At 51.0% G+C, this 15,973-nt stretch overlaps 1 protein-coding gene across 1 annotated transcript in view; it reads right to left on the bottom strand.

The window, feature by feature from the left end:
- ppfia2 (PTPRF interacting protein alpha 2) overlaps positions 1 to 15,973 on the bottom strand; it is a gene marked incomplete at its 5' end in the record, with an annotated part of 139,539 nt that overhangs the window by 12,854 nt on the left and 110,712 nt on the right. The window contains 14 exons of the mRNA XM_084447924.1: positions 3,087 to 3,177; positions 3,565 to 3,749; positions 4,259 to 4,389; positions 4,538 to 4,567; positions 5,891 to 6,131; positions 7,335 to 7,555; positions 8,551 to 8,689; positions 9,256 to 9,347; positions 9,670 to 9,732; positions 9,828 to 9,959; positions 10,186 to 10,269; positions 11,304 to 11,438; positions 13,449 to 13,595; positions 15,165 to 15,386. Of these exons, the coding sequence (XP_084304050.1) occupies positions 3,087 to 3,177; positions 3,565 to 3,749; positions 4,259 to 4,389; positions 4,538 to 4,567; positions 5,891 to 6,131; positions 7,335 to 7,555; positions 8,551 to 8,689; positions 9,256 to 9,347; positions 9,670 to 9,732; positions 9,828 to 9,959; positions 10,186 to 10,269; positions 11,304 to 11,438; positions 13,449 to 13,595; positions 15,165 to 15,386 (1,913 nt within the window). The remainder of the gene's footprint in view (positions 1 to 3,086; positions 3,178 to 3,564; positions 3,750 to 4,258; positions 4,390 to 4,537; positions 4,568 to 5,890; positions 6,132 to 7,334; positions 7,556 to 8,550; positions 8,690 to 9,255; positions 9,348 to 9,669; positions 9,733 to 9,827; positions 9,960 to 10,185; positions 10,270 to 11,303; positions 11,439 to 13,448; positions 13,596 to 15,164; positions 15,387 to 15,973) is intronic.

Raw genomic sequence — 15,973 nt, forward strand, 5'->3', positions numbered from 1 at the left:
CGCCCTCTTTCCAGCTATCCAAAAACTATGCTGGAGGTTCTATTTAGGAGTCTTTCTTCATGTTTTCAGGGCTAACATTCGTGTGTTTGTGTGGATATGGGGCACCGATCCCTAAAATGGCCCCGTGGATCCGGGACATGAGCTATTCTGCGCACAGCAGCCGAGCTGTGCTAAGCAACGGCGCCCCGGCCTACTCAGCTCAAAGTAAATTGCACCTTATGGAGGCAGAGCAGAGAGGAGGAGATGCTCTCGTTACACCGCTGTGCACCGGAGCAATTTACAACATGCTGATTCCTCCGGCACTAGCACCCTCTCACCCTTAAGTGTGAGACAGAGAGCTGATGAGCGACCTGAATAAGCCTGGCTGTGATGGTGGACGGCGTGGGTGTGTGTGTGTGTGTGTGTGTGTGTGTGTGTGTGTGTGTGTGTGTACGCTACTAATGAAAGGCAGTTTCTGAGTGGATGAGAGTCTTGCGGTAGGCCTAGTAACAGGACGTGTTTCGGTGGTAAGATACTGAGGCGCAGTATGAAACGTCCGCAGGGCCATGAATAATACATACAACGTGACAACCGGACAGGCAGCCTCTAGAAAGGTTGAAGTGGTACACGTGGACATACTGTACAGCAGACGGTCCCACACACACACACACACACACACACACACACACACACACACACACTGTGTGTTCTATTCTGTAACAGCTTCCCCGAGAGAGTTAGAACTAGGAAGAAAGTTTGCTGAACGTGACGCTGTCAATGAACAGATGGGATAAAGAGCCAGCTGGGCGATGAGGCCCAGACACACAGTTGAATCAGAATTGAACGCCTCAGTCCAAAGAAAGGGGGCTTGAACATAGGGTATGATACACACACACACACACACACACACAGCCTGTGTTCACTGACAACGTTGGAGACGGGTCCGTTCAGATAGAGGGCATAGCATTGATGGTTGCGTCCATACACGGGGATAGGTCAAATGTTCAGGCCAAACGCACGAGTCACATCCACTGAGCACAGCTGGGGAGGGGAGGAAGGAAACGTTTCTGGTGAATCAAACGAAAAAAGATCTGACCACCCATAACCGGGTACTGAAACTGGTTATTTCTTTTTCACACTGATACGCGCACGCACACGCTCACGCACGCGCTCACGCACGCACACACACACACACACACACACACACACACACACACACACACACACACACACACACACACACACACACACACACACAGAGGGAGAGGAAGTATTTTTGACATTCTGGGTGAAAACAAATCGGCCACATAAACCAACACTCTTTGTCCATGGAAGGAGCTGCCGGTCAGCTAGAAAGGGAGGAAACATCTTGAAACGGCGAAACAAAAAAAGAATGGAAGCGAGGGATCATTAAACGGCCACGGAGGACAGTGAGAAGAGAGAGAGAGACAGACAGCAGCCTTGGCGCCAGCCTTGGGGAGGGAGGGAGGGAGGGACAGGAGAGATGATGGACAGCTCGGACAAATGGAGAGGAGTCCAGGGGTCACGCCCACAACTTACCCGCTTGTTAGAGTCAGAGGGTGATGAGAGGGGAGGAGGACGAGGAAGAGGGGGAGCAAAAGTGAGAGGAGAGAGAGAGAGAGAGAGAGAGAGTGACGGGAGACAAAAGTACACAAATGTTAAGTAAAGTAAATAAGCTTTTATCGTATCCCCCTACCCCCCTAAAACGTACGCCATTACACACACACGCATACACAAATAAAGAAGAGAAAGGTCCTTTTCCCCAGCTCCGCAAAAACATTCTATCAGCTGCGTGTAGCAAAGTCGCCGGTCAGAGAGCACAAAAGGTTAGCGAACGAAAGGCCGCGTTTACGTCCAGGTTTACCGTCCTCAACACAGCGCGTGCAGCAGAGACGAAACGATGCACTGAATAAGGGGGCAAGCCACCTTCACGACTGCTCATTCTTCACACGGTACACACATTCTCACACACATACGGCACGGCACAGGTCACAGCGATCAGCCACGTCTGCTCAGGGGGCTCTGAAAACGGTTCAAGTCCCGCAGGCGGACTCGACGGCATGCGTCAGGACAGGCGTCGCGGGGATGCAAGGCGTTCCTGGGGAGACTCGCAATGGAGAGGTCAGCGGCAGTGCGACAAACAAAAACAACAACGACAACACATTCGTCAACTCGCGCGGTACCTTGTATCGATCAGCTGTGTGTGAGTGTGTGTGTGGAGGGGGTGGGGGGGGGTGCAAAGTGGTTAGTCGTGATATCCTGATGCTCGTTTCTGTGAAGCACATTCGTCATCGACGTAAACTCACATAACGCACACACACACACACACACACGCACGCGGACGTACGCACATACAGTACTGTACCTGTTAAAGAGAGACTCGATCTGAGTGAAACCCACGTCCGGCCGAAACACCCGGTTTCACACTGTTTAACGGGCCTAATTCACCATCCAGCTCGTGGAAGCCGCATTATCCGCACGCACTGACAATACACCCTCCACCAGGGTGAGATAAATGGGGATCAACCCTGGATCAATAGTCCGACTTTGGCTGTCCCCCCTCCCCCCCTCCCCCTCTCTCTCTCTCTCTCTCTGTTTTTGTAGGCTGGCTGGTTGGTATTGATTGGGGGCTGGCTGCAGGTCAGTGTGCACAGACGCGCAGGCTGACTCTCACACAGGAGGAGAGAGAGCTAATGAGAGTCTGCAGGGAGCCAGTACCGGCTCCCGAAAGCTGGGGTCAAAGGTGAGGTTTGGCAAACGGATCCTATGCAGCTAGCGATAGTAGCTATAAGGGTGTTGGGTTCTAAAGGTGCAGTTTAATACAGGGACGTAGAGCACAATCTTTCTTGGTGTGCGTGCGTGCGTGTGCCCACTTACACAGGCCTGACCTCTCTGTGACTGCCTGTGAGCAGAGCCAGCACTCTGACTGACCGCCTGCTAGGCTGTTCCAGAGTGCTGCTCTAGGAGGTAGACCGCGTGTGGTTGGAGGGGGGCTAGGCCTGTCTACAGTGAGGTGCTGCTCTAGTAGAGAGGTTGTTGCTGGGTCGAGGGGGGGGCGATGGCCGTGATTGTGAACGCTTACTTACTTCTTTTTCAGCCTGCGGTCCTTCTCGGCCTGGGTGCCCAGCTTCCCCATGGCCATGTCCTGACCCACCATGTCGGGGTCCGACGCGTTCGCTGTGGGGGGTTGGGGGGGGGAGATTACCTACTGTACTCACTATGTGCCTCACCGAAGTCCTAAACTGTTCTGGTCAGTCTAAATGAATTCTAGTCATTTTAGCCATGTTTGATTACTTAACACACACACACGTACGACATTTGAGGAGACATTTACATTTAACTAGATCTCTATCACCTAACAAAATACAGCCATACTGATACACACACATGCACACACACACACACACACACCCACACACACGCACACACCGCCATACTGATAACAAAATATCAACCTCACATCATATGACATACAGTATGACAAAAAATGCAAAAAACGCATATGACTAATAACTAAAAACTCTACTAAAGATCCAAGGTTTTTGGAAGGTTCTTGTCGGGTACCTTGGCCCGGGCCTATGGCCTCCCTGTGGTGTGCCAGGTGTGCCAGCCTGCCCTTCTCCTTCTTGCCGAAGAGGCGTCCGATGGAGGACTTGATGCCCTTCTTCTTGGGCTGCTTGTGGAGGGAGTCCTGGCTGCTGGCCACGCTGCTCAGTGCGCTTGCCTCCGCCTCCAGGCACGCGGCGATCCTGGGAAGTGAAGACGACGTGTCAGAGAGGCGTGCTGTACTAGCCTGGCATCAGCCCCCGAAGCTGGCATTCTGTCAATTGTGACTTCGGGGTCCGGAAAGCCTCTCGTCCAGAGCGATTTCTCAGTTCAGAGTTAAACTGCGCAACGTGATTGGTTAGGTGATGAACTAATCGCTGAGGACTCCTTCGACAACGGCCATCTCGGAAAATGGCGGCAATGGGGGTCTAGTTTAGTAGCTAGTACTGTACACAGCTCCCTCACACTGTACAGCTTAAAGACCCTAATTTTACTAAGGAATACCACCACTCCATTTCTGGCGCAGGTACAACTCGTAAGAGAGATATACAACTGTGTATGAGACATACTGTATCTCTCCCTCACGACATCTCCCTCCCCCACTACAATAGAGGACAGACAACTCAACCCGAGTGCAGTGTGTGTGTGTGTGTGTGTGTGTGTGTGTGTGTGTGTGTGTGCGTGTGTGCATGTGCGTGTTACGGCGGCGTACCCCCGTGCGTCGTTGTGCGAGGAGGCCGGCAGCGTGTGTGTCATGCGGACGGTCCGTGGCGTAGAGGGAGGGGACGTCTCGCACTTGATGGTGGCCTTGTCCTCGTGGCCGTCCTCGTCCACCGCCGCAATCTGGGGGGGGCAGGGGACATTAGCGGGGGACCACTGACTGTGACAACATCACACAACGACACTTCAACCAAGAAGTCATCTACAGACAGTCTGAGGTGCAGAGCGTCTACGATCCACAGGAAACAAATCCATGTCGCTGAAAGCGTACCTTCCTCCGGTGCTTCCTCAGATCGCTGGGCTGTGAGGAGGAGGAGAGGAAGAGGAGAGGAGGAGGAGAGAAGGAGGAGAGGAGGGGAGGAGGAGGAGAGGGGGAGAGGAGGGGGAGAGGAGGAGAGGAGGGGGAGAGGAGAGGAGGAGAGGAGAGACAGTCAGCACGACGCGCCCGTATCAGTCCACCGGATGGCGTTAGCGCACTTACGCCGACGCACCTGTGGCCCTATAAAGACCTACCGTTCCTGTCATCTCCATATCACGCCCCGTCAGGACAGACAGGCTCGGCTCGGCGGTTACAAATTACCAAGCTGTGATCGATGCCACGATGACAATGAGTGAGTTGTGAACAAAACAACCCGGGCTCTGCTTATTATTCGCCTGATCAATACGATCGAAGGCTTATTCCCCGAAACAAGCCCCGCCGCCAGGGCCGTCACGCCGGAGAGGTGGATTGTGGGGGAATTTTAATATTTTTCGCGCAGCGGCAGCAACAAGAGGGAGGGGGGGGGGGTACTGCTGCCTACCAGTCACCAGATAGAGAGAGAGAGACAGAGAGAGAGGGAGAGAGAGAGTTTGGGGGGGGGCGGGGGGTAAAGCAGGAGGTGCCATTTTGACACCTGGTCTTACTGAGAGATAGCAGATATATCAAGTTGGTTTTGGATGGTCTCTTTTGCATGATTTACTACATGAGAGCCTGAGATTATAGATATGGTTTATATGGGTATGGTAAAATTCCCTTAGTTAAAAGAAGGTATTCCTTATCGGGAAGAAAGCAATGGATGTCACATCAGGAATCCTGCAACATAAACCAAAACATCACCACTGTGACTTAGGCAGTCTAATTCTGCTTTATAATGTCTGAGTGATCAGCCCAATCCAAGCCAATACATGCTTAAACAAGCAACAAGAGGTCAGTTGGTCATCATCAAATCAACCTTACAGGGTGATAAAGAGCAGCTGAGATGAAAGGTGTGACCAGGCCTCTGGTCTAAGGGCCTGGTTCAGCAGGCCTGGTTCTAGTACTATCAATACAATGCCATTGTACACTGTACTTTCTGATCAGATACAAAGAGATATGATATGATGCATGATACTATACTATACCACACAATACTATACACAATACAATACTATGCAATGCTATACTATACAATAATATGCTATACTATACCATACTATTCAATACTATACTATACAATACTATGCAATACTATACTACAGTAAAATATACAATACTATACGGTACTATGCTATACTATGCTATACTATACAGTAATAGTCAATATTATACAATACTATACCTTACTATGCTATACTAACTCCCCCTACATTATATTGAGTACTGTACCAGGGTCATGACGCCCATGCGCTCCATGTCCCTGGCAGGGCTGCGTGGGTCCAGTTTGGGGGTGGAATGTCCGCTGGGGGGGGAGGAGCTGGCCAGGGAGGAGGCGGTGGCGGAGGCGGTGATGGAGGCGCCAGGGTGGTGCATGCGGGCCAGGTTGAGGCCCTCCAGGCTGACGCTGGCCACGCGGTTCTCAATCTCCTCCGCGCGCAGCTCCGTCGACTCCTTCTCCTCCTGGATCAGCCTGGGAGGGAGGAGAGGAGGAGAGGAGGAGCAGAGAAGGGGAGGAGGAGAGAAGGGGAGGAAGGGACAAGGAGAGGAGGGAAGGAGGGGAGGAGAGGAGGAGAGAAGGGGAGGATGTGACAAGGAGAGAGGGGAGGAGAAGAGGAGGAGAGAAGAGGAGGTGTAGGAGAGGAGGAGGGGAGGGGAGCAGAGGAGGAGAGGGGAGCAGAGGAGTCAGATTAGTGATACTGTGCCATACGTGCTCTGGCGAAAATAGATGGGAGGAGGCGGAGTCAGCTTGGCAATGTACACGGATCAATGTGTTTCTCAGTGGGATTTAACTCAACCATTTCAGGTTTGCAGTTCTGGCTCTTTCACTCGACAGCGATCCCAATCAAAGATGTCTTTTCCCACGGTCCTTTGCTGTATGTTCTTTAACAGAGCACCCATAAAGCACTTCAACACAAGACACGGCAGAGAAGATGAAAAGGCTCAAAGCAAGTTCATCAGCCATGACCACACAGAGCAGCTAGCTCACTAATTAGACGAGATCATCATTGTTTGGGCTCAGTATCTCCCATCACAGTATAAACTTTACTTCTCCAGTTGTCCTGGGAAAAACTAGGGGGTCTCTCTCTATGGGCTGTGCTGAAAATGGCAAATAGGCATATTAACAACACCAGATAGTAGGAAAAAATGACCCCACCCAGAGTTCACAAATTGTATTACTGTATTTAAGTATTCAAGATGTCTAGCTTTTTAATGAATCTGATTATTCAGATTATTTTCCATTAGAGTAGCGGATTCTCCTTGGCCCTATTTCCATGTGAAACAACACTTTGACAGCCGTGAAAGGTTTTTAATTGGGCTGGACAGGACGTCACATGCCTGAGGCCAGAGCCAATGGGCGCCGGCCCTGAAGACCCGAAGTGTCCGCTCTCTGCCCTGTCACCCGATCAATTACGGCCTCATTAACTCGGTTCCATCACCACGGCAACCCTGGGCCCCCAGGCCGCTGATAGGTCGAGCAGCCTGAAGGGGGCAGTAAAGGGCGTGGCAACGCTCATGCGGCAACACAAAACAAATTCCTTGGAAAAGCGACAGGTTCCCAGAATCACAGCCAATTCACTTCAAGATTTCAGGTGCCTTTGATTGGTTTGATTGTACCGGTCGAACTAAATCCTGTTTTTATCTTTTGTTTAGAGAGGAGTGCCTGTCCCGGTACCGTATCTCTTTGTTGATGGCGTCCAGCTGCTCCTGCAGCATCATGGCGAGCGTCTGGGCGTCCGAGTGGCCCCCGGGGGACAGCAGGTCCATGGAGCTGAACAGTGTCTCCCGGTCGTCGTCGTCGATGTCTGACATGTCCGACATCTCACTCTCGAACGGGTGGCTGCCCAGAACCCCCAGCTGCTGCGAACGCCACTCGTGCTCGCCGAGCGATTTGGCCTTTGTGAGGGAGGGAGACACATGGAGGAGAGAGAGAGAGAGAGAGAGAGAGAGAGGGAGGGGGAGGGAGAGAGAGAGAGAGAGAGAGAGGAAGAAGGAGTGGGAGGGAGGGAGGGAGGGAGAGAGAGAGAAAGAGGGAGGATAGGGAGAAAGGGAGATAGAGAGAAAGAGGGAGAAGGAGAGGAAGGGAGTTGGAGAGAGAGAGAGAGAGAGAGAGAGAGAGAGAGTGAGAGCCCACAAGAGGGTACTGAGTTCAATTTCCAGCACAGAAGTATTAATAAAACACTGCTGATGCTTAATAAAGACATGGGCAAACTGCCAGGGCTGTAACTCAGATTTACGTAGCTGCATAATGACTACATAATGTAGAACACAGTTACTTTGGATATATACTTACAATAATGCACCACGTCTTCCTTGTTGTCCCACCAAATTGGATCATAAATGTGACAACCTGAGAGCGCTACTGATTGGCCTTTCATTAGTGGAGATAATGAGCTGACTTGCCCTTGTACAGTAGCAACGTTTCTAAGAAGTCTGAACAAAGACAGTATGAGAACTTTAACTATCTTGAAGTCCTTGTGATGATCTACTGTACCCACACTAGACACAGTACATTTACAGTGAAACTTGAGATGCTGCTCTGCGTTAATGTGGTTCTCAAAATAAGTGTACTCTACAATTGAGAGAGAGAGTGAGAGAGATATAGGGAGAGAATGAGAGAGAGAGGCAGAGAGATAGAGAGAGTGAGAGAAAGAGAGAGGGAGGGAGATACACAGAGAGGGAGAGAGAAAAAGAGAGAGAGAGAGAGGGAGATAGAGAGAGAGGGAGAGAGAAAAAGAGAGAGAGAGAGGGAGGGAGATAGAGAGAGGGAGAGAGAAAAAGAGAGAGAGAGAGAGGGAGGGAGATAGAGAGAGAGGGAGAGAGAAAAAGAGAGAGAGAGAGAGAGAGAGAGAGAGGGAGGGAGATAGAGAGAGACAGAGAGAGAGAGAGACCTTGGTCTCATCCCTGCGCAGCCCCATGCGCCCTCTCCTGGGTCTGCGGATGACCTTGGCTGAGCGGTAGTGGTCTGACTGGGTCTCAGCCAGGGAGCCCAGCGAGAAACGCAGCTCTCCTGACGTGTCCAGGTGAGACCTGCCAATACACACACACACACACACACACACACACACACACACACACACACACAGCTAAATAATATAATGACGTTCCATAGTAATGACGATAAGCATAAGTTTTATTTTATTTTATTTTTTTACTACTGTTCATCTGTAGTGAGGGTGGTGATGCACCATGTGATGCGCAGGGTGATGTAACATGTGATGTGTAGGGTGATCCACCATGTGATGTGTAGGGTGATCCAACATGTGATGTGTAGGGGAATCAGTGTGTGTTCACTTGGCAGTTAATCAGCTTTCTATTGAGCTAGGGCTGGGGTCGTCATGGTGACAGCGCCTGTCATCACCACACTTCAGCACTGCTGCCCAGATAGTTCCTCAGACGGCCAGATTGTTTTCATTTCATTCATCAAAAGACAGAATTACTGTATTCCGTTCTGTTGTCGACAGACAGACAAGCCATTTCTCCTGAGGCTCTCAATATAGCACACACATACATACATACACACACACACACACACACACACACACACACACACACACGCACACACACACACACACGCACGCTTGCGCACACCCTACCGTGACAGGGTGGGTTCTGTGAGCGAGCCTGTCCTCAGTCTGAACTGGTCCAGCTCTGATCTCAGTTTATCAATCTCCTCCGCCAGGTGAGACTGGAGCAAACAGGAAACAGGAAACACACTATGAGAGTGGGGTATCCTCTGTTCCCAGCATCCCTTAACGCCAGTGTCAACGGTACTGACAGTGCCTGCTTTACTCATGTTTTTTAATACTCAAGCTGGTTATGAAACCCATCCGCATGAGAGCAAGGCTTGTGAATAATCAATGGTAGGAGGTTATTAAAAAATGAAGCCGACGCCAACACCCGTGTCATTATTTCTCTATTAATGAGCGCATTATTAAGCAAGCCTCATGTTAAATGTAAAAACTGCGAGGGAGCAAGCGCAAAAGTAATTGCCGATCTGCGCGACCTACTTTTTCATGGATTGAGTCCTCCAGCTGTTTCCTGTAGCCTTCCGAGTCTTGTATTAAAACATTCTGAAATGGAAAGGGAACGACTCAGGGGAAATCTATAGATAATAAAATAATACATCTATAGATAGACAGATAAATCTGAGGACGGCCATTTTAACCTTATCCTCCAGAGCAGCCATTCTCTCCTTGAGGTGGAGCTGCAGCCGCTCGTTGGACTCTGTGAGGAGTCTGTCCACCGTGTCCGACAGCCGCTTGTTGTGTTCCTCGTTCATCTTCTCCCTCTGTCGAGCCTGTGGAGCGCACGGAGGAGGAGGACGAGGAAGAAGAGAGTGACTTTGCGAAGAACTGAAACCTCCTGGACTTATCATACATGTTGGCCTAGGTGAGGCAAAAGCCATTCAAATCCCAGCGTACAGGAAGCCTGCTAAGGCGCTAGCCTCCCAATAGCCAGCGAATGGGTAGCATGTTAGCCTAGGCCAGCTTAGCTTAGCGTAGCTCGCCTTGGCGGAGGCTCACCCTTAGCAGCTCCTGGTTCTTCTCCTCTAGCTGGCCCTCCAGGTGCCGCATGCGCTCCTCGATGCTGCCGTGGCGCTCCTCCGCCTACAGGGGGCACCACATAGACAAGACATGGGGGGGAGAGGAAGACACGGGCAGCTGTGTTTAGCAGCAATGGAGGGCAACACATGCAAACCATACAACAAGAGGCAACGAGACAAAGCCAAAGCCTCTACTCCCAAACTCAGACAATAGCATAGAGGGAGGGACAGAGAGAGAGAGAGAGAGAAGGAAATAGAAACAGAAGAGAGGAGAGTAGACAGAGAGAGACAGAGAGGAGAGAAATAGAGAGAGACAGAGAGGAGAGAAATAGAGAGAGAGACAGAGAGAAGGAGAGAAATAGAGAGAGAGACAGAGAGGAGAGAAATAGAGAGAGAGAGACAGAGAGAAGGAGAGAAATAGAGAGAGAGACAGAGAAGGAGAGAAATAGAGAGAGATACAGAGAGAGAGAGAAGGAGAGAAATGGAGAGAGACAGAGAGAGAAGGAGAGAGAGAGCGCTGGTTGATGATGGAGAGTTGCAGCAGCTTCAGACTACAGTCCAGCCAGACCCAGGTGGGAGCCATGCAGCCGCCTCCCACACTAGTAAGCCCTGCTGACAGACACCAAACAGAACCAAGGGGTCCCGCCATCCAAACTCTGAACAATGAATCCAGAAAGAAACAGAAAAAAGCTACACCAAATAATAAACAGAAATCATGTGTTCTACTGTAGTTGGTGATAACTGGCGCCGTTGCCGTGGCTACCTTCCTAAGAATGGAGTTCATGTCTTGGAGTTTAGCTTCCATGACAAAGTGATAATCGTCAGGAGAGGAGGCGGAGCTTGAGTCAGACTACAGGACCGCAGGGGAGGAGAGGGAGACACACAAGGGGTCAGAGGTCATGGCATGGACTCATACAAGTATACTGTGTGTGTGTGTGTGTGTGTGTGTGTGTGTGTGTGTGTGTGTGTGTGCGTGTGAGCGTGTGTGTGTGAGTGTGTGTGTGTGTGTGTGTGTGTGTGTGTGTGTTTGTATGCGAGTGTGCGTGTGTGTGTGTGTGAGCATGTGTGTGTGTGTGTGTGTGTGTGAAGGTTCTTTACCTTGGTGAGGGCTGCTATCCTCTGGGCCAGTTCAGCCTCCACCTCTGGGAGCGTCTCAGCCTTCCTCATTGTCTGCTGGAGCTTCTGTTCTGCCAGCTCCAGTCGCTCCTGCAGCTGTCTGTTCTTCTCCTCCATCTACACACACACACGCACACACACACGCACACACACACCCTGCTAACATGTACTTTTTCACTTGAAGAGAAACCACCACCCTAACCTGCTCCTATAGGCTCTGCTTACTATGGAGCTTCCCCGCTCCCAGCCCAGGACCCCATAGCTTTGCCCCCCCCCCTCGCGAGCAGGCGGGTGGGTGGAAAGCGTTGGGGGCGGCAGCGCTGGGGTCGGGATGGCCCGTAAGTGTGTGTGTGCGTGTGTACAGTGTGTGTGTGCGTGTACAGTATGTATGTGTGTGTGTGCGTGTGTGTGTAGTGGCAGGGCTGAGCTCAGAGGAAGTGTTAGGGTTTCTGACAGCTCTGAGGAGGTTCCTGGATGGGGGTGTTTTTCCATTTCCTTCTAGATTGCAGAGTTAGTCCACACACCCCCTTGGCTGGAGTTGGGGGCTCTGCAATAAGGGATGAGTTACAGTAGGATTGTGTGTGTGTGTGTGTGTGTGTGTTGGGGGGGGGGATACTAATGCCAAAGATGAACCAAGGACAAACAGTCCTTTCGGAGTGGGAATGTTAGTTTTGATGATTGCACAGTATTGTATTAATTTCCTGAAGGTGAGATATGGAGATATGGGCTTTTTGCCTTGCGATGCAGATTGATGTGTGTGTGTGTGCATGCATATGAGAGAGAGAGAGAGAGAGAGCTGTGTGTGTGTGTGTGCATATGTAGGTGTGCATGTGTGCGTGCGTGCAATACTTACTGATGTATGTAATCTGCCAGGGCCTCAGGGAGGCCATTTTTAATCTGTTATTATTACTTTAATGATACCCCTGGCCTCACCAAACATTCAGGGCAAAGAACTTCATCCAACTCATAAAAAAAAGAACCCAAGACACAGACTACAGTAGGTACAGTAACCAGCATAACCGGCCACTATCTGTCTCAATCGCTGACGAGCATTCCTCTCACGCATTCCACACAAAATTCCTCACCATCTGTCAAATTATTCGAAGACCTCATCGACATGTCCTCTCGTCTCGGGCCATTAAATGCTAGCGTAATGTAAACACGCGTCAATCACTTTCAAGGGTACTATCTCACCTTTCCACCAGCCTGGGCAGCCTTGACGATATTTTCTTCTTCAGATCAAAACTGATTACAGGAGATCAGTGAGCTGTTCCAAGTATGTGTAGCTAGCTGGTCCATTAGCTATAAGTAGATCCCTGTCACCTTCATTTTGAGTAGCTATGAACGTGGTAATTATTATTATTATGAATTGGCTTTATATAGCGCCCTTCATGATATCCAGAGCGCTTTACAGAGTCCAGTATTCATTCAGACACAGTCATACCGGTGGTGGTAAGCTACATCTGTAGCCACAGCTGCCTTGGGGCAGACTGACCGGAGCGTGGCTGCCAATCAGCGCCTACGGCCCCTCCGACGACCACCACCACCACCACCAACATCATTCATTCATACTGTACCACCACCACCAACATCATTCATTCATACTGTACGTTGCATGTCTTTATGATGGTGGGGGAAGCCGGAGTACCCGGAGGAAACCCACGCAGGCACGGGGAGAACATGCAAACTCCACACAGAAAGGACCTGGAACGACCGGGATTCGAACCCAGGACCTTCTTGCTGTGAGGCGACAGTGCTAACCACTGAGCCACCATGCTGCCCAATGGTAATGGTTCAGAATAGGGAGCGGAGTCAAAGCAGGTGGGACAACGTTGTAAAAATTCAGTTGGGCCGTTGAAAGACACTGAGCTCCCGGGTACGAAGACTTCTTCATTGACATGATGGGTCTCCAGACAGGACCAAGAGTTTAACACGGGTCAGAATCCCCCCCCCCCTTCCCCCCATAAAAACAACAAAAAACACACATAGCAGGAGAAGTACTGTAGGATGAAGTTATGGTAACTTTTGATGTGGAACAGATCTTTTACTGTCCTCTCTTTAATGGTCAAGACCTGTGTGGTGAGATGATAAGCTGGTATTGGACCAGAGATAGGGGAAGGGTCGTACCTGTCTGAGGAAGGCCTCCTTATTGGCCAGCTCGTTCTCCAGCTTGTCGCTGATGTCATGCAGGGAGGTGGACTCGCGCTGGGCGCTGAGGTAGCGCTTCTCCAACGTGACAATTCGCTCCTCCATGTCATCCTTCTGACACATGGCCTGCAGGGGCGCACACACACGCACACACAACCACACACACACACACACACACACACCGACACACACACACACACAGACAGACACCCACACCGACAGGATCAGACACACACGCACGCACGCACGCACACACACACATACACACACACACACACACACACACACACACACACACACACACACACACACACAGACACCCACACAGACAGAGTCAGACACACACACACCCAGTTCCATCAGACAAGCTTTCCTTCCCAGGTCTCTAAATCTCTGAGGGTTCATTTCCTGTATGGATTCACGGTGAGTTCTGGCACACACTCTGTGTGTTATGGGAAATGTATGCAGCTGATAAAAGACTACTAATACCAGAAGGCTGTGAGTGGTAATAACAAAGGGTCTGGCAGATAAGGGATCAGTCTACTACCTGGACCTAATTCACTAGGGATCGGCCTACAACCTGGTCCTAACTCAGCCAGGAATCGCTCTTCTACCTTAGTCTGGCTCAGTGGATGTAGGTTTTTGAGATAAGCCTCTCATTGGCACCGCTCAATTCCAATCAGATTCAGTTCCCAGACTCTCGTCGCAAGACGATCCAAGGCGATTGTTTTTCCCCCTCTATCTAAGATAAGGGGGTGCAGCTAGACCCCAGCACTGGCACAGCTCCAAACGAAGTGGGGAGAAAGGTCTGGCTATGTGAGACTACTACTAGCTGGACCTAACTCACTCAGGGATCGGTCTACTAGCTGGACCTAGCTCAACGGACCATCCCTCTATCTTTAGCAATCAATAGCGGTCTGGGGTTATTGATGCCAGGTCATATCCACATTCAGTCCAGGAGATAGAGACTCCTGGGCAACTGCAACACAACAGGTTGGATGGAGCTGGTGATTGGTGTTCTATTTCCCAGAGAAGAGGTGCTTGAGGTGCATAATGTGTTTTCATATAATGTCTTTTCATATACTGGGTCTGGGTGCTGTTTGTCTTCGGTTAATCATTTTCCCCAAATCCATTACAAACCGAAGCAAAGACTGTTGTTCTCTGCTGTACTCTGACCGCTCAATCACTCAAGGGAGCGTTTGTACTACCCTTTGTGTGTGTGTGTGTGTGTGGTGTGTGTGTGTGTGTGTGTGTTTGTGGTGTGTCACCTGTATCCTTTGTGTGGTGTGTGTTTGTGTGTGTCACCTGTCTCCTTAATGTGTGTGTGTGTCACCTGTCTCCTTAGTGTGTGTGTATGTGTCTGTGTGTGTCTGTCGTGTGTGTTTATGGTGTGTCACCTGTCTCCTTAGTGTGTGTGTGTGGTGTGTGTGTGTGTGTGTGTTTGTGTGTCACCTGTCTCTCCTTAGTGTGTGTGTGTGTGTGTGTCACCTATCTCCTTAGTGTGTGTGTGTGTGTCAGTGTCACCTGTATCCTTAGTGTGTGTGTGTGTGTGTAAGTGTGTGGTATGTGTCACCTGCCTCCTTAGTGTGTGTCACCTGTATCCTTAGTGTGTGTGTGTGTGTGTGTCACCTGTCTCCTTAGTGTGTGTGTGTGTGCGTGTGTGTGTGCGTGTGCGCCTGCGCCCCCCCCCCCCACCTCCTTGATGTCCCTCTGGTACTTGTTGCTCATCTCCTCAGACTTGATGAGGTCCTTGCGGGCCGTCTCCAGCTCCTGCTCCACCTCCGACACGCGCGACGACAGCGACGACATGCGCTCCTTCATCTGCGCCAGCTCGTAGTTCTGCTTCTCCAGCAGGTCCTGCAGCTCCACCACCTGGCTGGCATCATGGGCCGACTCCATGGAGCCGTTGGACAGACGCTGGAGGAGGGGAGGAGAGGAGAGGAGGGACAGAAAGGAGGAGAGAGGAGGGGGGAGAGGAGAGGTAGAGAGAGGAGAGGAGAGAAGGGGAGGAGGGGGAGAGAGGAGAGCAGTACAGAGGGGAGGGGAGGGGAGAGGAAGAGGAGGAGAGGGGGGGTCAGAGGGGAGGAGGGAGGGAGAGGAGGGTGAGGAGGAGGAGAGGAGAGGGGAGAGAGAAGGACATAGGAGAGGAGGAGAGGAGGAGGAGGAGAGGAGGAGGAGAGGAGGGGGAGAGAGGAGGACAGAGGAGAGGAGGGAGAGAGGAGGACAGAGGAGAGGAGAGAGGAGGAGAGGAGGGGGAGAGAGAGGACAGAGGAGGTGACAGAGATGAGAATGTTTAATAAGACATTTTAAGCACTGGTATCCGGTTGGAACGAAAGTCAAAGTCAGTCCTCCTCGATTAACGTGCCGGCCATTTGTGCACCGAATGGGGGGGCTAGGCGGCGGCGTTGCTAGCGGCTACGATACCGCGCTCCTCAACCCACTCAGACGAGCTGGTCAAGCTGTGCCGATATAGGTGGTCCGGATCAACATGCGGACAGGTGCGT

Source organism: Borostomias antarcticus, assembly GCF_949987555.1.
Source record: "Borostomias antarcticus genome assembly, chromosome: 13".
Classification (NCBI taxonomy): Eukaryota; Metazoa; Chordata; class Actinopteri; order Stomiiformes; family Stomiidae; genus Borostomias; species Borostomias antarcticus.